Source organism: Podarcis cretensis (genome assembly GCF_951804945.1).
Source record: "Podarcis cretensis genome assembly, chromosome: 6".
Lineage (NCBI taxonomy): Eukaryota > Metazoa > Chordata > Lepidosauria > Squamata > Lacertidae > Podarcis > Podarcis cretensis.
The window spans coordinates 1165463-1188601 of NC_137175.1; the positions used below are offsets into that span (position 1 = coordinate 1165463).

General features: G+C 47.1%; 2 protein-coding genes across 2 annotated transcripts in view; both read left to right on the plus strand.

The window, feature by feature from the left end:
• Window positions 1-10035, plus strand: part of LOC307218003 (WAP four-disulfide core domain protein 18-like) — a 29228-nt gene extending 19193 nt beyond the window's left edge. Inside the window, exons 3-5 of the mRNA XM_079980151.1 lie at window positions 6799-6933; window positions 8828-8962; window positions 9876-10035. Of these exons, the coding sequence (XP_079836277.1) occupies window positions 6799-6933; window positions 8828-8962; window positions 9876-9880 (275 nt within the window). The 3' untranslated portion in view covers window positions 9881-10035. The remainder of the gene's footprint in view (window positions 1-6798; window positions 6934-8827; window positions 8963-9875) is intronic.
• Window positions 10036-13897: 3862 nt separating this feature from the next.
• On the plus strand, window positions 13898-20650 carry LOC307218019 (WAP four-disulfide core domain protein 18-like). The gene is made up of 4 exons (XM_079980177.1): window positions 13898-13919; window positions 17289-17423; window positions 19328-19462; window positions 20491-20650. The coding sequence occupies exons 2-4, from the start codon at window positions 17339-17341 to the stop codon at window positions 20493-20495; spliced, it is 225 nt and encodes a 74-aa protein (XP_079836303.1). The 5' UTR covers window positions 13898-13919; window positions 17289-17338; the 3' UTR covers window positions 20496-20650.
• The last annotated feature ends 2489 nt before the right edge of the window (window positions 20651-23139 follow it).

Sequence of the window (23139 nt, forward strand, 5' to 3'; positions counted from 1 at the left end):
TGCCAGGTAATGAAATTCCTGCTGATGTATTGTCCAAGATTGTATCAAAGGATCAACACTGTACCTATGTGCAGAAGTTGGGTTTGTACTGAAATTGTACGAACACGCTGCCCAGTGATGTTCACAGAAAGGGGGAGGATGTTGGTTTCTGCTCTCTTCACTGTGCAGCGAAGTGCTTGTCACGAGACAGGTGTTTACATTCCACAGAGTTGCTGTTGGGTTTTCCCACGGGAAAGGGAGACTGGATGTGACGTACACTGGTTTCCTGTTTTTCACTGTTCACACAGTGTTTCTCTCCGTGCTTCAGAGGAGAGAGGATGCCTTTTCTGCTCCGGCAGAGGCAAGATGTTTTTCTGTAATCTACCAGCTTTGAAATGTAAATAAAGCAATATAGAGTATGTACACGTATTCCTCATCATTCCGCTGTGCTTGGGACTCTGCATATTCAACACAACCCTCCTACACAAATACCTATTCCTGCTTCCCAACCCCTTTCCCCAAATTTCTCTTAGGGTGCACCCACACTTTGCCCCACAGTTTATAGGCACAGGTCTGTATTATAAGAGTCAGTGTCTGAATGCTTTGCCCCTCTTGAGCTGCTTTCCTTGCTTAAAACCCGCTCTTTAATGTTGAATTGTAACAAACAGCAGTTTGGGTTTCCCGCGGATTGCTGTTTGCTCTGATACAGCGGTAAAGAGCGGGTTTTTGAAAGAAAAGTTCCAGGGTTAGGTGGGTGGGTGGGGAAAGAAGGGCTTGGATCCGGCACTTTAAAACATGGTCCTGTGCCCAGAAACGCAGCACAAAAGGTAGTCTGGATAAGACCTTAGTTTAAGGAACCTTAGCAGAGGGGCTGAAAGCTTCTCTGATGTCCCTATCTCTGTGTTGTTTTTTTAAGGGGGTCCTCAGAAACCGTTGCCGTTGCCAGTCCAGTCAGCCAGATATCTTCCAGTAGGGCTTCCTCTCTCCCTGGACACCTTTCTCAATATCACCCACCCTAAACAGACTCCCCAATGCCAGGCATTCCCAGTTCTTAAAATTGTCAAGTGGGAAGGAACCCCAAGCAAGCCCTTCACCCCTCCAAGCAACCCCCAAACATACATAGCAGAGCTGCCCACTCACACTGGGCAGGCACAGTTGGCAGCAGAGCCCAGAGGATGAGCAAAGAAGAAACAGAACCTGGTGGACCTCATGCTGGGAGGCAGCTCTGAATGGTGCTCAGGGCTGAGATCGGCAGCCATATATATTCCTCCCTCCTCCCTCTCCCCCTCCTGGGTTGGGCTGGGACAGAAGCAAAGCAGATTTGAGTGTGTGGGTCCAGCTGGCTCCTGGTCCAGATAATTTCCCCATGACAGCCAATCAAAAAGAATTTAAGAAGCACCTGTTGGATCTAGCCAATGGCCGTCCAGTCCAGCGTCCTCTTCTCAAAGTGGCCAACCGGGATCTGGGCAGAAGAGCAATACTCTCCATTCTGAAGGAAATCAGCCCTGAGTGCTCACTGGAAGGACAGATCCTGAAGCTGAGGCTCCAATATTTTGGCCAAAGCCATTTCTGGCAAACCAGAGCAGTGCACGGAAACGCCGTTTACCTTCCCGCTGGAGCAGTACCTATTTATCTACTTGCACTGACATGCTTCCAGAAATCAGCCCAGAATATCATTAGTTTGTTTTGCTGCTGCATCACACTGTTGACCCAGGCTAAGAACCTTACGTACTTTTCAAATGTCAAGCCGGATTATTAATATTATTTTTAGAAAAACCTGTTTAGTAAGTAAGCATCTTGGAATTGTTTTATTTTAACTTCTAGCATCCTGTTTGCATCTTGATTTAGTTATGCAATTCATCAGTCAGATTGTGTTTTATGTGGGTTATTATTTGGGCCTAGAATTACTGATACACTTGCCTCTAATTATGTATCCAGAAGGTGTTTCAGTTGCAGTGAATGGTTTATCATTGCGGTGTATTGTGCTGTCATTGTTGCAGAGTAGAGTTTTAAAAAACGAACCATAAATCCATCCATATTGTTTTTCAGGTTGGTGATGGTATCTTTCGCTTCCTCTTCTTATCTTCCTCTTCTTATACGGGTGCCTTAAGGAGTTGCAAATTCTTACTTTTTGCATGAATGTATTTGCAAATATTTGCTCTGTCTCTGTGACAGCTGGATGTTGTGACGAATGTAGAAATTGTCTTGCAGTTTCAGATTCAGACCTTGCTGTTTTATCAGTATATTTGATGAATGTCTTTTAGCTAAATTGGCAATAATCTGGATGGTTTGTTGGCAGAGTCAAACCATCATTGTCTAGCTGAATTAGTGCATCGTTCCAGTTTTCCAGCTGAAACCATTGGTATTTTCTTTTTGTGTAAGAACTAGTATGAAAGAGGCCTCCCAGCATTCTCACAGGCCCATATTAGATCAGCATAAACAGTTGGGCCTGATGAACATTTACTGTTCCCAACCCTAATCCTGCGGAAAGCTATCTAATTAGATTTAAATTTGACCCTGACTTGTTTTTAGGAGGTCATGTAATTACTGTTTGATTTTATACCAACGTTATATATTTGATGTTAGCCACCCTGAGCCTGGCTTTGGCCGGGGAGGGCAGAATATAAATAAAAGTTTATTATTATTATTATTATTATTATTATTATTATTATTATTATTAAAGGCATGACTGCAGGGAGGGAGGGGTGAGGGAGAGGTGACATCATGGGGTGTGTCGTGTGCTGATTGGCTGAGGGTGGGGTGTGGCACCTAGAACACCCAAACCTCTTCACATACCTTGTGCCTGTAATCTTGGCCATGGGGGTGGGACACCTGCAGCCCCCCTAATGCTGCCCCTCCCTCATGTTGACTGGGTCCTGCATGGCAGTTTTTCTAAGATAGAACCAGAGAGGAAGAGAGTAGCTGAAGAAATTTGCTCTTCTCACACAGTAGATAGTGTAGGCTACTTATTTAGACATTCATCAAAGTGCCCTTACCGAAAAGGCTGTGTGTGTCAACTTTGCATTTACAAATCTTGCTCAAGCATTCTCTCTGTGCTAAGCTCAAATTCTGCTTTTGTCGCTTTCACCACGATTATGTATTCATCTTGCGGTTCTGTGTCCTCATAGTCTTGCGTTCCTCCTTGATTTCCCCTATATTTAATCAGAAAATGCTTTATTTGCTATGTGAATACGTGCACATTATTCTGGTCCTACAACAGCTGACATTGACATTGGGTCAATATCTTCATCAAACCAAGGTCTAGTTCCTGATCCACCACCACCAGTGCAGACCCCATGAATTCATGTATAGAATCATAGAATCATAGAGTTGGAAGAGACCACAAGGGCCATCGAGTCCAACCCCCTGCCAAGCAGGAAACACCATCAGAGCACTCCTGACATATGGTTGTCAAGCCTCTGCTTAAAGACCTCCAAAGAAGGAGAGTCCACCACACTCCTTGGCAGCAAATTCCACTGTCCAACAGCTCTTACTGTCAGGAAGTTCTTCCTAATGTTTAGGTGGAATCTTCTTTCTTGTAGTTTGGATCCATTGCTCCGTGTCCACTTCTCTGGAGCAGCAGAAAACAACCTTTCTCCCTCCTCTATGTGACATCCTTTTATATATTTGAACATGACTATCATATCACCCCTTAACCTCCTCTTCTCCAGGCTAAACATGCCCAGCTCCCTTAGCCGTTCCTCATAAGGCATCGTTTCCAGGCCTTTGACCATTTTGGTTGCCCTCCTCTGGACACGTTCCAGTTTGTCCGTGTCCTTCTTGAACTGTGGTGCCCAGAACAGGACACAGTACTCCAGGTGAGGTCTGACCAGAGCAGAATACAGTGGCACTATTACTTCCCTTGATCTAGATGCTATACTCCTATTGATGCAGCCCAGAATTGCATTGGCTTTTTTAGCTGCCGCGTCACACTGTTGGCTCATTTCAAGTTTGTGGTCAACCAAGACTCCTAGATCCTTTTCACATGTACTGCTCTCAAGCCAGGTGTCACCCATCTTGTATTTGTGCCTCTCATTTTTTTTGCCCAAGTGCAATACTTTACATTTCTCCCTGTTAAAATTCATCTTATTTGTTTTGGCCCAGTTCTCTAATCTGTCAAGGTCATTTTGAAGTGTGATCCTGTCCTCTGGGGTGTTAGCCACCCCTCCCAGTTTGGTGTCATCTGCAAATTTGATCAGGATGCCCTTGAGTCCATCATCCAAGTCATTGATAAAGATGTTGAATAAGACCGGGCCCAAGACAGAACCCTGTGGCACCCCACTAGTCACTCTTCTTACTGATCGCCAAAGAATCGATGCTTTTGAATTCTAGTGCTGGAGGAGACTCTTGAGAGTCCCATGGACTGCAAGAAGATCCAACCTCTCCATTCTGAAGGAAATCAGCCCTGAGTGCTCACTGGAAGGACAGATCCTGAAGCTGAGGCCACCTCATGAGAAGAGAAGACTCCTCATGAGAAGAGAAGACTCCCTGGAAAAGACCCTGGTGTTGGGAAAGATGGAGGGCACAAGGAGATGGGGACAGCAGAGGACGAGATGGTTGGACAGTGTTCTCAAAGCTACAAACATGAGTCTGACCAAACTGCGGGAGACAGTGGAAGACAGAAGTGCCTGGCGTGCTCTTGTCCATGGGGTCATGAAGAGTCGGACACGACTAAATGACTAAACAACATTATTATTATTATTATTATTATTATTATTATTATTAGTTAAGACATGACTGCAGGGAGGGAGGGGTGAGGGAGGGGTGACATCATGGGGTGTGTCGTGTGCTGATTGGCTGAGGGTGGGGTGTGGCACTCACAACATCCAAACCTCTTCACATACATTGTGCCTGTAATCTTGGCCATGGGGGTGGGACACCTGCAGCCCACCTAATGATGCCCCTCCCTCATGTTGACTGGGTCCTGCATGGCAGTTTTTCTAAAAGATAGAACCAGAGAGGAAGAGAGCAGATGAAGAAATTTGCTCTTCTCACACAGTAGATAGTGTAGGGTACTTATTTAGACATTCATCAAAGTGCCCTTACCGAAAAGGCTGTGTGTGTCAACTTTGCATTTAAAAATCTTGCTCAAGCATTCTCTGTGTGCTAAGCTCAACTTCTGCTTATGTCGCTATCGCCACGATTATGTATTAATCTTGCGGTTCTGTGTCCTCATAGTCTTGTGTTCCTCCTTGATTTCCCCTATATTTAATCAGAAAATGCTTTATTTGCTATGTGAATACGTGCATATTATTCTGGTCCTACAACAGTTGACATTGACATTGGGTCAATATCTTCATCAAACCAAGGTCTAGTTCCTGATCCACCACCACCAGTGCAGACCCCATGAATTCCTGTATGACTCCTGGTCCTCTGAAGGTCAGGGAGGGGGGATTGGGGGCAGCATCTGCATGGGTGACAAGGCCCATCTAAGGGGCTGGGCTTGTTTTGCAGTCTCCCCTCTTTTCCCCACCCCACCTAGGCATTTAAAGGAAACATGTTGATAACAACAACAACAACAGCTCAGCTATTTATTCATACCCCACCCATCTGACTGGGTTTCCCCAGCTACTCTGGGTGGCTTCCAACAAAATATTAAAATATAATAATCCATCAAATATTAAAAGCTTCCCTAAACAGGGCTGGCTTCAGATGTCTTCTAAAAGTCAGATAGTTGTTTATTTCTTTGACATCTGATGGGAGGGCGTTCCACAGGGCGGGTGCCACTACCAAGAAGGCCCTCTGCCTGGTTCCTTGTAACTTGGCTTCTCGCAGTGAGGGAACCTCCAGAAGGCCCTTGGCGCTGGACCTCAGTGTCTGGGCAGAACGATGGGGGTGGAGATGCTCCTTCAGGTATACTGAGCCTTTGAGGCCATTTAGGGCTTTAAAGGTCAGCACCAACACTTTGAATAGTGCTCAGAAACATACTGGGAGCCAATGCAGATCTCTCAGTGTTATGTGGTCTCAGCAGCCGCTCCCAGTCACCAGTCCAGCTGCCGCATTCTGGATTAGTTGCAGTTTCTGGGTCACTTTCAAAGGTAGCCGCACGTAGAGCACGTGGCAGTAGTCCATGCAGGAGATGACCAGAGCATGCACCACTCTGGCCAGACAGTCCATGGGCAGGGAGGATCTCAGCCTGCAAACCAGATGGAGCTGGTTGACAGCTGCCCTGGGCACAGAATTGACCTGCGCCTCCATGGACAGCTGTGAGTCCAGAATGACTCCCAGGCTGCGCACTTGGTCCTTCAGGGGCACAGTTGCCCCATTCAGGACCAGGGAGTCCTCCACACCTGCCCTCCTCCTGTCCCCCCAAAACAGTACTTCTGTCTTGTCAGGATTGAACCTCGATCCATTAGCTGCTATTCATCCTCCAGACACTCACAGGACCTTCACCGCCTTCACTGGCTCTGATTTAAAAGAGAGGCAGAGCTGTTGCAACCTACTTTGGAGGCCACTCACCTACAAAGGGACAGAGTTCCTGCTCAGCAAGGAGCCTTTGGGTGGAATGAAGGAGAGGTTTATCCTTGCAGGTTTATTAGCTTCACATCGGGTTTTAGGCAAAACTCTTGATCCTTGCAGGAGGAGATGCTCACTTGCTCCTACTCTGAGAATTGCATCCTGCACACCTCTGGGCAAATTTGGGAAGGGCGTGGGGTTCACGCATAGGGGGGGAGCAGTTCTGTTGCACAAGTGTAACTCTTTGTCTTATGCCATCCCGGTGATGAAAGCCAACTGTCACCTTTGTCGTTGAAGTTTCCTCTTGCCCAACCAAGGGCTGTGCTCACCTCTCTCTAACCGAGGGTTTAAATCTTGGCCCAGATCAGCCACAGCATCCAGACTCTTCTGCTAGCTGCATCAGGAACAGCACCATGAAAGCCAGGCTCTTCCTCGTCTTCTTCCTCATGGGCCTCCTCACCATCTGTGTTGAGCTGCCGTCTGCAGCTGGACAACAAGGTAAGGGCAGAATCCCAGCCAGCCAGGCTTCCTTCTCCTCTGGTGGTGTTGACCCTCTGCACAGCCTTCCTCTGAACCTGCTCCAACCTCTCTCCACCCTTCTTAGAGTCCACCACCTTCTGGGGAAGTCTTTTCCATTGTTGAATAACTCTTAACATCAGAAAGCTCTTCCTATGCCCTGGCCAAAGTCCTGGTGGAACAGCTCCGTCTTGCAGGCCCTGCAGAAAGATGTCAAGTCCCGCAGGGCCCTAGTCTCTTGGGACAGAGCATTCCACCAGATTGGGGCCACAGCTGAAAAAGCCCTGGCTCTGTTTGAGGCCACCCTAACCTCCCTGTGGCCCAGGACCTCCTAGATGTTTTTGTTTGAAGACCGTAAGGTCCTCCGTGGGTCATAGTAGGAAAGGTGGTCCCGTAGGTACGAGGGTCCTAGGCTGTGAAGGGCTTTAAAGGTTAAAACCAGCACCTTAAACCTGACCCTGTACTCCCACTGGGAGCCAGTGCAGCTGGTAGAGCAGCGGGTGAATGTGATCCCGCATTGAGGACCCCGTAAGGAGTGATAAACTCATTTCTTGTCATTTGAACCTGGAGCAGCAGCAGCAAACCAGCTTCCTTCAACTTCCATGTGACGGCCCTCCAGATATTTGACGATGGTCCACATGTCACCCCTCAGTCTTCTCTTCTCCAGGCGAAGCCTACCCAGCTCCCTCAACTGTTTCTCACAAGGCTTGGTTTCCAGCCCCTGGGTATGTTTAGCCTGGGGAAGAGAAGCCCCACAGTTGACCTGATAGCCATCTTCAGATATCCAAAGGGCTGTCTCATAGAGGATGGAGCAAGTTTGTTTGATGCTGCTCCAGAGGTGGGGACCAGAAGCAATGGATTCAAATGGCCAGAAGGGAGATTCCAACTCAACATTAGGGAGAACTTTTTGGTGGTCAGAGCTGTTTGACAATTTAGGGGTGCCAGCACATCTCTTAGGCTGGCCACTGAGGACTGTGTTGGTGTCTTTGTGATAGATAGTTTCATCTTCCCATATGATCTGGTTGAGCAGAAGGTGGAAGGGCTCACAGCATTAGCCTTCCAGTAGATACTGAACTGGGGGGCGCGGGTGGCATTGTGGTCTAAATCACTGAGCCTAGGGCTTAGAATCATAGAATAGAATAGAATGATAGAGTTGGAAGAGACCACAAAGGCCATCGAATCCAACCCCCTGCCAAGCAAGAAACACCATCGGCTTGCTGATCAGAAGGTCGGTGGTTTGAATCCTCACGACGGGGTGAGCTCCCGTTGCTCAGTCCCTGCTCCTCCCAACCTAGCAGTTCAAAAGCACGTCAAAGTGGATGGATGGGCAATTGAATTCCACCCCATGGAATTCCACCCCATGGATGATGGCCCAGGGGTTGTACCCCTGTTCACTTCACTTACCAACTTGCCCCCCCCCACCCCCCCATCCTCTTACCCAACTGCCCTCCCCTGATATTTCACCAAACCTTACACCTTGCACCGTGACACCTCACCATTACCTGTCCCCTTACACCTCAATAGAGACCACCCATACTTCCCTTAGGCCCCACTGCCCTATCCTTAGAAGCATTCCGGAAGGTCCTGCTTGCACTGTTGGCCCAGCTGCATCTCTTTCCTCCAGCCCCTCCCATCTCGCTTGCCAGCACTGCTGTCATGGCCCAGCAGCTCTCAGAAGTAGTTCACAGCATTACCTGTTGGCAGTCGAGCAAAGTGCTGCGTGATGACAACCTTGCCTTTTTATTCTATATCAAGATACAGCATACTTTCAAAGTGCTGTGTGGAGTTTCCATTTTCATTCCACTGCTTGCTACCCGTTGAAAACCAAATCCCCAGTAGAGCATCCCAGTATAGGTGTCACCTTTTTCTCTTCCAGTGCATCCTGGACGGTGTCCCCGGCCCACTGGACCTGGGCACTGCGCGGAATTCTGTAAGGGTGATGCCTCTTGCTCACCTGGGGAGAAGTGTTGCAGCAATGGCTGTGGCCACCAATGCCTGAGAGCCATTAAAGGTAAGAGAAGCCAGCGGGTGCCAAGCCCGTCACTCACAGCAAGACCTCCAGAAGAGCTGTGGCAGGAAGGGAGTTAGGCCCCAAGGGCAAGAAGGGAGAGGAAACTCCTTTCGTTGGGTAAGGAGGATGGAAAGTGGAAATGATTATTCTCCACCAAATGATTAGATCAGTGGTTCCCAAAGGTTTTGAGTCGTGGAGCACTTCTCAGGAGAGAAGTTTTTTATGGAGCACAGTTGCCTCCCTGATGCCAAAGGCACATATTTATTTATTTTTATTTCCAGTCTCTTTGCGGAGCCCTTGGAGATGCTTCACGGGGCACCAAGCGCTCTGTGGAGCCCAGTTTAGGAACCGCTGAGTTAGATGGTATAGCAGCTGCACACTTTGCCCCCTCTCTTGGCTTCTGCAAGGCCCAGCGGCTTGTTGTTTTATTTAAATTATTTAAATGAAAGCTGGGGAGACGAACTAATGGTGACGATGAGCACCAGGTGGCCTGGGAAGCACGGCTAATTAGAGTGTGGATTAAACTCGTGTCTGTGTCCACAATTGCTTGGCTATAATCCGCCGCACAATATAGCACAATGATTTTGTGTTGTTGGTTTCCATGGCTGGTTAGGAACCAACAGACATCTGGGATGAGTGACCTGCATTGTTAAACAATGGCATTCATTCCCAGAATAAGTAATGATGGCCACTAACTTGGATAGCTTTGGAAGAGGGTTAGACAAAGGATGCTTTACTAAATGTGCCACTGGCCTGCTCTAGGGGCTCTTATGTTCTTCTGGGGCCTCCAGAGGGAGCCTGCCCAGAGGTTCTTGGGGATATCTGACTGCTTTGAGAACAGCATCCTGGGCTGGATGGGTCACTGGTCTGATCCTGCTGCCAGGCTCTTCTGACGCTTTCTCTTCTGTCCTAGGGTAACTTGGACTCCAGAGTGGATGAGCCCCTCCGTGCGACTCCTCACCTTGAACAGGCACCGCAGCCGACTTCTCTCTGGCTTCCTTGGGAGCAGAAGACTGTGCAGTGGCCTGAAACCCTAGGCTCACCCAATAAAAATGATATGAGTTCCCCATGAACCTTGGTCTCCGCCATCAAGTTACTGGGGAGACAAAGGAGAGGTTACTGGGCTGCTGTGAATGTATAGCAGTGTGTAAACTGGATGGCCTGCTGGTCTCTGGGGAAACTGGTTCAACTGGAAGGACTTACCTTTGGAGAAGCCATGCTGGTTCTGCTCCACCAAGCTTGTTCTTCTATAGGCTTGTTCATTCTATCTTTAATAATGCTCTGAAACACATGTTAAGGTAATCAACCCGTAATTTCCCAGATTCCCCCTTGTTCTTTAAAAAAATAAATAAATAGCATGACATGTCCAATTAAGGTCTAGAGGCTGATCTTAGGGCCAAGTTCCATATATATATAGTTATGACTTCACATTTGCATTCTTTAAGTACTCCAGTGCCGGGATTTGACAGGGGATGTACCAGGCATTGTTTCTCTGGGCTGAGCTTGCTGCCTGGGTAATTGGTCCCGCCCATTCACATTTTAAAACATTTTTATTGTTTTTGCAATAAGAAACATCCAATTAAATATCCAATCATAATACTTCAATTAAAAAACTAAAAAGCTAAAATAAAAAAGATCAAATTATAGTCCAATTTGTATTTATTAATTTCTTGGGGCTCCCCATGGTCTGGATCTCTGGAGCAGATCTCCACATCTTAGTCCTGCTTCTCCTTGTTAGGTGCTTGTTAGGACAGGATGAACTCCACCTCCCCCCTCCAGTGTGAGATTTAGTCTTTGCCTAAGAAGCACATGGAAAACAATGGGTTTGATTTCCCTCTGTCTGCTTTTCCTGGACAAAGAAGGGTTTGCGGGAAACGGATGTGGGGCACGGACATCTGTCGGGGTCCTTTGGGAAGGCGCTGCTCTTGCAGGAGGGGGAGGGGGCAACTGCGCCAAAGGCCTTGGCCGTCTCCCCCTCATGTGTGCTCAGGGCAGCTCCTTCACCAGTAAGAGCACCCACCCCCCCTCCCCATTGCATGGAGATCCAACCTGTCAGTTCTGAAGGAAATCAGCCCTGAGTGCTCACTGGAAGGACAGATCGTGAAGCTGAGGCTCCAAGACTTTGGGCACCTCATGAGAAGAGAAGACTTCCTGGAAAAGACCCTGATGTTGGGAAAAATTGAGGGCACAAGGAGAAGGGGACGATGGAGGACGAGAGGGTTGGGCAGTGTTCTTGAAGCTACCAGCATGAGTTTGACCAAACTGCGGGAGGCAGTGGAAGACAGGAGTACCTGGCGTGCTCTGGTCCAGCGGGTCACGAAGAGTCGGACACAACTAAACGATTAAGCAACAACAAGTAGTAGAAACTTTTCTAATAGTAGGGTGCTATAACTTGCGATTGGGTCAGTCTATGAATATGTAGTGCCTTAAAGGTAAAGGTACCCCTGACCGTTAGGTCCAGGTGCAGATGACTCTGGGGTTGCTGCGCTCATCTTGCTCTATAGGCCGAGGGAGCCAGCGTACAGCTTCCGGATCATGTGGCCAGCATGACTAAGCCGCTTCTGGCAAAATCAGAGCAGTGCATGGATACGCCGTTTACCTTTCCGCCAGAGCGGTACCTCTTTATCTACTTGCACTTTGTGCTTTCCGACTGCTAGGTTGGCAGGAGCAGGGACCGAGCAGCGGGAGCTCACTCCATCGCAGGGATTCGAACCACCAACCTTCTGATCGGCAAGCCCTAGGCTCTGTGGTTTAGACCACAGCGCCACCCTCGTCCCCCAGTGTAGTGCCTTAAGAGATAACAATTATGTCTATTAAAAAGCCCAGCCCGATGCAAGGGGCCAGACTTTGGAGTTTATTCCTCTGTGCCTGTTTGGCTGGCTTGCAAAATAAAACCCTTTTTTTTCCTCATTTGCTGCATGAGTTTTCATTCAGCCCCAAACATTGATTTTTGCAACACTATGCTCCGGAGCAGGAGAAAACAAGCTTGCTCCATTCTCCATGTGACAGCCCTTGAGATATTTGAAGATGGGCGTCATATCTCCTCTCAGTCTCCTCTTCTCCATACCCAACTGTCCAGAACTTGACACTGGACTCCAGGTGGTCTGACCAAAGCAGAGTAGAGCAGCACGATTACTTCTCCTCATCCGTTGATGCAGCCCAGAATGTCATTAGTTTGTTTTGCTGCTGCATCACACTGTTGACCCAGGCTAAGAACCTTACGTACTTTTCAAATGTCAAGCCGGATTATTAATATTATTTTTAGAAAAACCTGTTGAGTCTTAAAGTAAGCATCTTGGAATTGTTTTAACTTTTAGCATCCTGTTTGCATCTTGATTTAGTTATGCAATTCATCAGTCAGATTGTGTTATATGTGGGTTGTTATTTGGGCCTAGAATTACTGATACACTTGCCTCTAATTATGTATCCAGAAGGCGTTTCAGTTGCAGTGAATGGTTTATCACTGCGGTGTATTGTGCTGTCATTGTTGCAGAGTAGAGTTTTAAAAAACGAACCATAAATCCATCCATATTGTTTTTCAGGTTGGTGATAGTATCTTTTGCTTCCTCTTCGTATCTTCCTCTTCTTACACGGGTGCCTTAAGGAGTTGCAAATTCACTTCAGTTCCCTTTGGTATGGATGTATTTGCAAATTTTTGCTCTGTCTCAGTGACACCTGGATGTTGAAATTGTCTTGCAGCTTCAGATTCAGACGTTGCTGTTTTATTAGTATATTTGATGACTGTCTTTTAGCTAAGTTGGCAATAATCTGGGTGCTTCCTTGCCAGACTCAGACCATCATTGTCTCCGAATTGCTGTATTTTTCCAGCTAGAGTCATTGGCACGTGTGAGATGTAAGTCGAGGTACGAGTTTGGAGAGGGGGCGGGAATGAGGAAGGGCGACATATTGAGGTGTGTCGTGTGCTGATTGGCTGAGGGTGATGTGTGGCACGTAGAACATCCACACCTCTTCACAATATATATGTGAAGTTTTCAAGTCTTGGTTTACATATTTCAGTAGAGTCTATATACTGTTAGTGAGATATAATAAGGTAAGGTTCATAAGATAGCTCTTATGTTAGTTGTATTTTCCCTTCACTGTGTCAGGTTTCATAGGTAGTGTTTTGTTTTGTAATGTGAGGGGCTACAGATAGTTTAAGAAGGTTGAAGTTGTATTTTTCCTAGGAGTCAGAATGTTTTTCTGCTAGTGACAGAAGCATCTGGTAAAGACTGAGTTTTTTCTGCTGGTGAATTGCAGGTCTAGCAAGAAAAGGTTAGGATTTATTCTTGTAGAAGGAAGGTGTTCATGCAATTTTTTTACAGGTTTTTTTTACATATCGATACTTCCTGCTCCTAATAAATGGGGGGGGGGAGTGTCAGTTTGCATTTATTAGTACAGAAAGGATTGATCTGATGTGTAGAGTTCTTCCTATTCTACTTGGTTCAAGAGTGTTCTGGAAAGTTTTCTTTCCACGTGAGAGAAACAAGCAGAAGGTTCTTGTTTGGGTTATGTCTTCTGGGAAGCTGAGTACAGCTGGTTTAAGCCATTTCTGTTTAAACCGTCATGCTGACGATTATAGTCCAGAAGGAGCCTGGGCTTCACTTGCTTTCTCTCTCTGTCTCTGTGTTCAGGTTTAGTCTTATTATAAATCATTGTAAGTTTTATTGTAAGTACTGCAACTGGATTTTTTTTTTATGGACTGTGCCAGTCCTGAATGTATTGGATTTGTGACCATGGTGCTCATTTGCCTTCAGTAGCAGTAAAGTAGTAGTAGTAGTAATAATAATAATAATAATAATAATAATAATTTATTATTTATACCCCGCCCATCTGGCTGGGTTTCCCCAGCCACTCTGGGCGGCTTCCAACAGAATATTAAAATACAATAGTACAATTGCCTCTGGTCTATTTCCTGGGAACTCTGCATCGTGTCTGAGTTTTCTCCTCCTCCACGCAGGTGCATCAATATGTAGGTTGTTATTTGGGCTTAGAATTACCGATACGCTTGCCTCTAATTATGTATCCAGAAGGCCTTTCAGTTGCAGTGAATGGTTTATCATTGCAGTGTATTGTAATGTCATTATTGCAGAGTAGAGTGTTAAAAAACGAACCATAAATCCTTCCATATTGTTTTTCAGGTTGGTGATGGTATCTTTCGCTTCCTCTTCTTATATGGGTGCCTTAAGGAGTTGCAAATTCTCTTCAGTTACTTTTTGCATGGAAGTATTTGCAGATATTTGATCTGTCTCAGTGATACCTGGATGTTGTGCTGAATGTAGAAATTGTCTTGCAGTTTCAGATTCAGACGTTGCTGTTTTATCAGTATATTTGATGAATGTCTTTTAGCTAAATTGGCAATAATCTGGATGGTTTGTTGGCAGAGTCAAACCATCATTGTCTAGCTGAATTAGTGCATCGTTCCAGCTTTTCCAGCTGAAGCCATTGGTATTTTCTTTTTGTGTAAGAACTAGTATGAAAGAGGCCTCCCAGCATTCTCACAGGCCCATATTAGATCAGCATAAACAGTTGGGCCTGATGAACATTTACTGTTCCCAACCCTAATCCTGCGGAAAGCCATCTAATTAGATTTAAATTTGACCCTGACTTGTTTTTAGGAGGTCATGTAATTACTGTTTGATTTTATACCAACGTTATATATTTGATGTTAGCCACCCTGAGCCTGGCTTTGGCCGGGGAGGGCGGAATATAAATAAAAGTTGTTTATTATTATTATTAGTTAAGAGATGACTGCAGGGAGGGAGGGGTGAGGGAGGGGTGACATCATGGGGTGTGTCGTGTGCTGATTGGCTGAGGGTGGGGTGTGGCACCTAGAACACCCAAACCTCTTCACATACCTTGTGCCTGTAATCTTGGCCATGGGGGTGGGACACCTGCAGCCCACCTAATGATGCCCCTCCCTCATGTTGACTGGGTCCTGCATGGCAGTTTTTCTAAAAGATAGAACCAGAGAGGAAGAGAGCAGATGAAGAAATTTGCTCTTCTCACACAGTAGATAGTGTAGGCTACTTATTTAGACATTCATCAAAGTGCCCTTACCGAAAAGTCTGTGTGTGTCAACTTTGCATTTACAAATCTTGCTCAAGAATTCTCTCTGTGCTAAGCTCAAATTCTGCTTTTGTCGCTTTCACCACGATTATGTATTCATCTTGCGGTTCTGTGTCCTCATAGTCTTGCGTTCCTCCTTGATTTCCCCTATATTTAATCAGAAAATGCTTTATTTGCTATGTGAATACGTGCACATTATTCTGGTCCTACAAGAGCTGCCACACATTGGGTCAATATCTTCATCAAACCAAGGTCTAGTTCCTGATCCACCACCACCAGTTCAGACCCCATGAATTCCTGTATGACTCCTGGTCCTCTGAAGGTCTGGGAGACCTTCAGACCCTCAGAAGGTCAGGGAGAGGGGATTGGGGGCAGCATCTGCATGGGTGACAAGGCCCATCTAAGGGGCTGGGCTTGTTTTGCAGTCTCCTCTCTTTTTCCCACCCCAGTTAGGCATTTAAAAGAAACATGTTGATAACAACAACAACAACAACAACAACAACAAGAACAACAAAACAAAAACAATTTATTTATACCCCACCCATCTGATTGGGATTGGATTGGATTGATCTTTATTACGGCCATTGGCCCGTTACATGACAGTTTCCCATACCAGCATAATATATTTAAATCTCCAAATTTAAAATCGCCCAAACTTACAAAAAACAAACAGGAACCAAAGCAAAATAAAAACAAAGACCACCATCATACATTACAATAAATTTGTAACCTATACATCGCCCTCTGCTCATAAATTAATCAGGGATATCTGATTCGGTTTCACCAGCTACTCTGGGCAGCTTCCAACAAAATATTAAAATATAATAATCCATCAAATATTATCATCTCCCAGAAAGCCTTGATCCTTGGGCACGTCCACCAAAGGTGAAAGAATGTACCTTCAGTTTCTTTACATTTCCAACGTTTATTATCGGGCAAATGATAAATTTTTGCAAGCTTGATAAATTTTTGCAAGCTTGAGCAACAACAATTTATTTATACTCCGCCCATCTGATTGGGTTTCACCAGCTACTCTGGGCAGCTTCCAACAAAATATTAAAATATAATAATCCATCAAATATTAAAAGCTTCCCTAAAGAGGGCTGCCTTCAGATGTCATCGAAAAGTCTGGTAATTGTTCTTCTCTTTGAGATCTGGTGGGAGGGCGTTCCACAGGGCGGGCGCCACTACCGAGAAGGCCCTCTGCTTGGTTCCCTGTAACTTGGCCTCTCGCAGTGAGGGAACCGCCAGAAGGCCCTCGGAGCTGGACCTCAGTGTCCGGGCAGAATGATGGGGGAGGAGACGCTCCTTCAGGTATACTGGACCGAGGCCATTTAGGGCTTTAAAGGTCAGCACCAACATTTTGAATTGTGCTCGGAAACATACTGGGAGCCAATGAAGGTCTTTCAGGACCAGTGTTATGTGGTCTCAGCAGCCGCTCCCAGTCACCAGTCCAGCTGCCGCATTCTGGATTAGTTGTAGTTTCTGGGTCACCTTCAAAGGTAGCCCCACGTAGAGCGCGTGGCAGTAGTCCAAGCGGGAGATAACCAGAGCATGCACCACTCTGGCTAGACAGTCCATGGGCAGGGAGGGTCTCATCCTGCGTACCAGATGGAGCTGGGAGACAGCCGCCCTGGACACAGAATTGACCTGCACCTCCATGGACAGCTGTGAGTCCAGAATGACTCCCAGGCTGCGCACTTGGTCCTTCAGGGGCACAGTTGCCCCATTCAGGACCAGGGAGTCCTCCACACCTGCCCTCCTCCTGTCCCCCCAAAACAGTATTTCTGTCTTGTCAGGATTGAACCTCGATCCATTAGCTGCTATTCATCCTCCAGACACTCACAGGACCTTCACCGCCTTCACTGGCTCTGATTTAAAAGAGAGGCAGAGCTGTTGCAACCTACTTTGGAGGCCACTCACCTACAAAGGGACAGAGTTCCTGCTCAGCAAGGAGCCTTTGGGTGGAATGAAGGAGAGGTTTATCCTTGCAGGTTTATTAGCTTCACATCGGGTTTTAGGAAAAACTCTTGATCCTTGCAGGAGGAGATGCTCACTTGCTCCTACTCTGAGAATTGCATCCTGCACACCTCTGGGCAAGTTTGGGAAGGGGAGCAGTTCTGTTGCACAAGTGTAACTCTTTGTCTTATGCCATCCCGGTGATGAAAGCCAACTGTCACCTTTGTCGTTGAAGTTTCCTCTTGCCCAACCAAGGGCTGTGCTCACCTCTCTCTAACCGAGGGTTTAAATCTTGGCCCAGATCAGCCACAGCATCCAGACTCTTCTGCTAGCTGCATCAGGAACAGCACCATGAAAGCCAGGCTCTTCCTCGTCTTCTTCCTCATGGGCCTCCTCACCATCTGTGTTGAGCTGCCGTCTGCAGCTGGACAACAAGGTAAGGGCAGAATCCCAGCCAGCCAGGCTTCCTTCTCCTCTGGTGGTGTTGACCCTCTGCACAGCCTTCCTCTGAACCTGCTCCAACCTCTCTCCACCCTTCTTAGAGTCCACCACCTTCTGGGGAAGTCTTTTCCATTGTTGAATAACTCTTAACATCAGAAAGCTCTTCCTATGCCCTGGCCAAAGTCCTGGTGGAACAGCTCTGTCTTGCAGGCCCAGCAGAAAGATGTCAAGTCCCGCAGGGCCCTAGTCTCTTGGGACAGAGCATTCCACCAGATTGGGGCCACAGCTGAAAAAGCCCTGGCTCTGTTTGAGGCCACCCTAACCTCCCTGTGGCCCAGGACCTCCTAGATGTTTTTGTTTGAAGACCGTAAGGTCCTCCGTGGGCCATAGTAGGAAAGGTGGTCCCGTAGGTACGAGGGTCCTAGGCCGTGAAGGGCTTTAAAGGTTAAAACCAGCACCTTAAACCTGACCCTGTACTCCACTGGGAGCCAGTGCAGCTGGTAGAGCAGCGGGTGAATGTGATCCCGCATTGAGGACCCCGTAAGGAGTGATAAACTCATTTCTTGTCATTTGAACCTGGAGCAGCAGCAGCAAACCAGCTTCCTTCAACTTCCATGTGACGGCCCTCCAGATATTTGACGATGGTCTACATGTCACCCCTCAGTCTTCTCTTCTCCAGGCGAAGCCTACCCAGCTCCCTCAACTGTTTCTCACAAGGCTTGGTTTCCAGCCCCTGGGTATGTTTAGCCTGGGGAAGAGAAGCCCCACAGTTGACCTGATAGCCATCTTCAGATATCCAAAGGGCTGTCTCATAGAAGATGGAGCAAGCTTGTTTTCTGCTGCTCCAGAGGTGGGGACCTGAAGCAATGGATTCAAATGGCCAGAAAGGAGATTCTGACTCAATATTAGGGAGAACTTTTTGGTGGTCAAAGCTGTTTGACAATTTAGGGGTGCCAGGACATCTCTTAGGCTGGCCACTGAGGACTGTGTTGGTGTCTTTGTGATAGATAGTTTCATCTTCCCATATGATCTGGTTGAGCAGAAGGTGGAAAGGCTCACAGCATTAGCCCTCCAGTAGATATGGAACCGGGGGGCGCGGGTGGCATTGTGGTCTAAATCACTGAGCCTAGGGCTTAGAATCATAGAATAGAATAGAATGATAGAGTTGGAAGAGACCACAAGGGCCATCGAATCCAACCCCCTGCCAAGCAAGAAACACCATCGGCTTGCTGATCAGAAGGTCGGTGGTTTGAATCCTCACGACGGGGTGAGCTCCCGTTGCTCAGTCCCTGCTCCTCCCAACCTAGCAGTTCAAAAGCACGTCAAAGTGGATGGATGGGCAATTGAATTCCACCCCATGGAATTCCACCCCATGGATGATGGCCCAGGGGTTGTACCCCTGTTCACTTCACTTACCAACTTGCCCCCACCCACCCCCCCATCCTCTTACCCAACTGCCCTCCCCTGATATTTCACCAAACCTTACACCTTGCACCGTGACACCTCACCATTACCTGTCCCCTTACACCTCAATAGAGACCACCCATACTTCCCTTAGGCCCCACTGCCCTATCCTTAGAATCATTCCGGCAGGTCCTGCTTGCACTGTTGGCCCAGCTGCATCTCTTTCTTCCACGCCCTCCCATCTCACTTGCCAGCACTGCTGTCATGGCCCAGCAGCTCTCAGAAGTTATCACACTGTAGTTCACAGCATTACCTGTTCACAGCCAAGCAAAGTGCTGCGTGATGACAACCTTGCCTTTTTATTCTATATCAAGATACAGCATTCTTTCAAAGTGCTGTGTGGAGTTTCCATTTTCATTCCACTGCTTGCTACCCGTTGAAAACCAAATCCCCAGTAGAGCATCCCAGTATGGGTGTCACCTTTTTCTCTTCCAGTGCGTCCTGGACGGTGTCCCCGGCCCACTGGATCTGGGCCCTGCGCGGAATTCTGTAAGGGTGATGCCTCTTGCCCACCTGGGGAGAAGTGTTGCAGCAATGGCTGTGGCCACGAATGCCTGAGAGCCATTAAAGGTAAGAGAAGCCAGCGGGTGCCAAGCCCGTCACTCACAGCAAGACCTCCAGAAGAGCTGTGGCAGGAAGGGAGTTAGGCCCCAAGGGCGAGAAGGGAGAGGAAACTCCTTTCCTTGGGTAAGGAGGATGGAAAGTGGAAGTGATTATTCTCCACCAAATGATTAGATCAGTGGTTCCCAAAGGTTTTGAGTCGTGGAGCACTTCTCAGGAGAGAAGTTTTTAATGGAGCACAGTTGCCTCCCTGATGCCAAAGGCACATATTTATTTATTTTTATTTCCAGTCTCTTTGCGGAGCCCTTGGAGATGCTTCATGGGGCACCAAGCGCTCTGTGGAGCCCAGTTTAGGAACCGCTGAGTTAGATGGTATAGCAGCTGCCGCAAGGGCCAGCGGCTTGTTGTTTTATTTAAATTCTTTAAATGAAAGCTGGGGAGACGAGCTAATGGTGACGATGAGCACCAGGTGGCCTGGGAAGCACGGCTAATTAGAGTGTGGATTAAACTCGTGTCTGTGTCCACAATTGCTTGGCTATAATCCGCCGCACAATATAGCACAATGATTTTGTGTTGTTGGTTTCCATGGCTGGTTAGGAACCAACAGACATCTGGGATGAGTGACCTGCATTGTTAAACAATGGCATTCATTCCCAGAATGGATGGCTTTGGAAGAGGGTTAGACAAATTCACGCTATCCAGGGCTACTAGTCACAAGGGCGATGCTCTGTTTTCACTCCTGGAGACAGCATGTCTCTATATACCAGTTGCTGGAGACCACAAGTGGGGAGAGGGCTGCTGTTGTGCTCAGGTCCTGCTCCTGGGCTCACCAAAATGGGCATCTGGTTTGGCTACACTGAGGAGAAGATGCTGGACTAGATGGGCCACTGGCCTGATCTAGGAGCTCTTATGTTCTTCTGGGGCCTCCAGAGACAGCCTGTCCAGAGGTTCTTGGGGACATCTGACTGCTTTGAGAACAGCATGCTATGCTAGATGGTCTGATCCTGCTGCTTCTGACGCTTTCTCTTCTGTCCTAGGGTAACTTGGACTCCAGAGTGGATGAGCCCCTCCGTGAGACTCCTCACCTTGAACAGGCACCGCAGCCGACTTCTCTCTGGCTTCCTTGGGAGCAGAAGACTGTGCAGTGGCCTGAAACCCTAGGCTCACCCAATAAAAATGATATGAGTTCCCCATGAACCTTGGTCTCCGCCATCAAGTTACTGGGGAGACAAAGGAGAGGTTACTTGTCTGCTGTGAATGTATAGCAGTGTGTAAACGGGATGGCCTGCTGGTCTCTGGGGAAACTGGTTCAACTGGAAGGACTTACCTTTGGAGAAGCCATGCTGGTTCTGCTCCACCAAGCTTGTTCTTCTATAGGCTTGTTCATTCTGTCTTTAATAATGTTCTGAAACACATGTTAAGGTAATCAACCCGTAATTTCCCAGATTCCCCCTTGTTCTTTTAAAAAATCAATAAATAGCATGACATGTCCAATTAAGGTCCAGAGGCTGATCTTAGGGACAAGATATAGTTATGACTTCACATTTGCATTCTTTAAGTACTCCAGTGCTGGGATTTGACAGAGGATGTACCAGGCATTGTTTCTCTGGGCTGAGCTTGCTGCCTGGGTAATTGGTCCCGCCCACTCACATTTTAAATCATTTTTATTGATTTTGCAATAAAAAACATCCCATTAAATATCCAATCATAATACTTCAATTAAAAAACTAAAAAGCTAAAATAAAAAAACCTCAAATTATAGTCCAATTTGTATTTATTAATTTCTTGGGGCTCCCCACGGTCTGGATCTCTGGAGCAGATCTCCACATCATAGTCCTGCTTCTCCTTGTTTCCATATTTTCCACATCTCGATATTAGCGCTTGGTAATTTTTTGTCCCTGGGTCCGGGATTTTCATTCATGTCCAACACCCTACACTTTCACCCACAGAATACAGCTTTGTTAATATATAATATTTTTTTCCAACTGCCTTTTTATCAGCTCATCTTTCTCTGATTCCGTTCTAATTCCGGGATCTTGTCCAAATCTGTTATCTTTGATGGCATAGCAACTCATTAATTGTCCAACCTTCCTTTTGAACTTTGTTAAACCAAATTCAATTATTCGGCAAAACTGTTTGCAATATTAAACTGTGTTCCACAATATCAGTCATTTGGGGATCGATCGGCCTTTGGAAACCACACTCTCCCCCCTCCGGGCCCTAGAGGGTCCCGCCCACTCACCTAATCAGCGAATTGTGAGCAGGCATGTGCCCCCAGGGGTGGGCTCACCCTACCCTTCCGGTATATAACAAAGGGCCGTGGCTTGCACTACAGCCATGTTTCGTTGGCTCTCCCACCCTCCCTCCCTTGGTATATTGCTGTCACTTGTTGTTCTGCTAGACCTTTCTATTGGCGGTTTGGGCATTTCATAGCCGTTTGTGTTGGCTATTTACAGTATGGTAGCGCTGCAGAGAGCTTGCTGGGGTGACCATGCATTAAAAAGAAAGGGACTCAAAAATAACTTAAACAAGGTTTTAATTACAAAGACAAAAACTCCTTATACACTAAATACATCAACAACAAACCAGACCCAACCACCAACCCAACCCCCAGGGTAATGGGAGAGCTAGGTGCTGCTCCTTATATACTACATGCAAATGCTGACACACCTTAATCAATGCAACTCAGCAGCACCTGCTATGTTTCACAGCTGTAAAGCTGGGTCTCGTTATCTTGCTCTGGCCCTTGCTCTGGCCCCTTAAAGACATACACATTAGGTGGAACAATGATGAACCTTTACATTTAAAGAAACCATTCAACAGTTTGAACTTGGAGGGGGGGGGAGGGCGTTGTTTCTGCAAGACAAGCTGCTGATCACCAGGTTCCCCCTGATGCCTCCAATGGACCCCCTCTCCACAATTCCCAGAGCTGCTTTACACTTAAAATAAAAAACTGTGTGTGTGATGGGGAACCTGCCATGATATGGGCGAGGTGGCAAGGGTCATGTCTGACCAGGCATTCGATTTGTGAATTTTTCAGTTTGTGAAGGAGGAAGTTGGGAGTTGGGGCCAAGGTCTTGTGAGTTTCTGTTTGCCACTGTGCAGTGCTTTGGAGTCACAAGACTCTGTTTTGCATTCCACACATTCCAGACTGTTGGAAGTCTCACAGAAGACAGATGTGGTGTTCCCTGGTTTCCTGTTCCTTTGTTGTTCAGTTGCTCTTCTCTCACAGAGAGAGGATGTATTTCTTTTCTGTCTGCGTAGCTTAGCAATAAAACTCTTTAGCCATGTAGCTCATAAATCTCATCACTTTTGCTGCTTTGATTGTCTGCGTAATGGGAACGTGCTTGGAGCCTTATCAGAGGCTCAGGTCGTTAATTATTGTCAGAGGCGATTGCGAAGGACTTGACCGGAGGAGAAGGAGAAGTACCTCGGTCGTAGGGGAGGCTCCGACAGGTCTCTTCCCTCCTACCTCCCACTCCCTTTTAATCTTTGAAGCTGGTTAGGAAAGAAGTGTGTGTCAGATAGCTCCTGGGGCCACGTGAAATCCAGCCAAGGGCTGTGCGTTTCTGAGTGTTCCAGGCACATCACTTATGTTATCTGGGGAATCCTCTGCACTGTTCGACTTTGGAGGAATTGCTGAGATAATTCAGGGCGTGGGGTGTGAGCCTTGTCCAAACAGACCT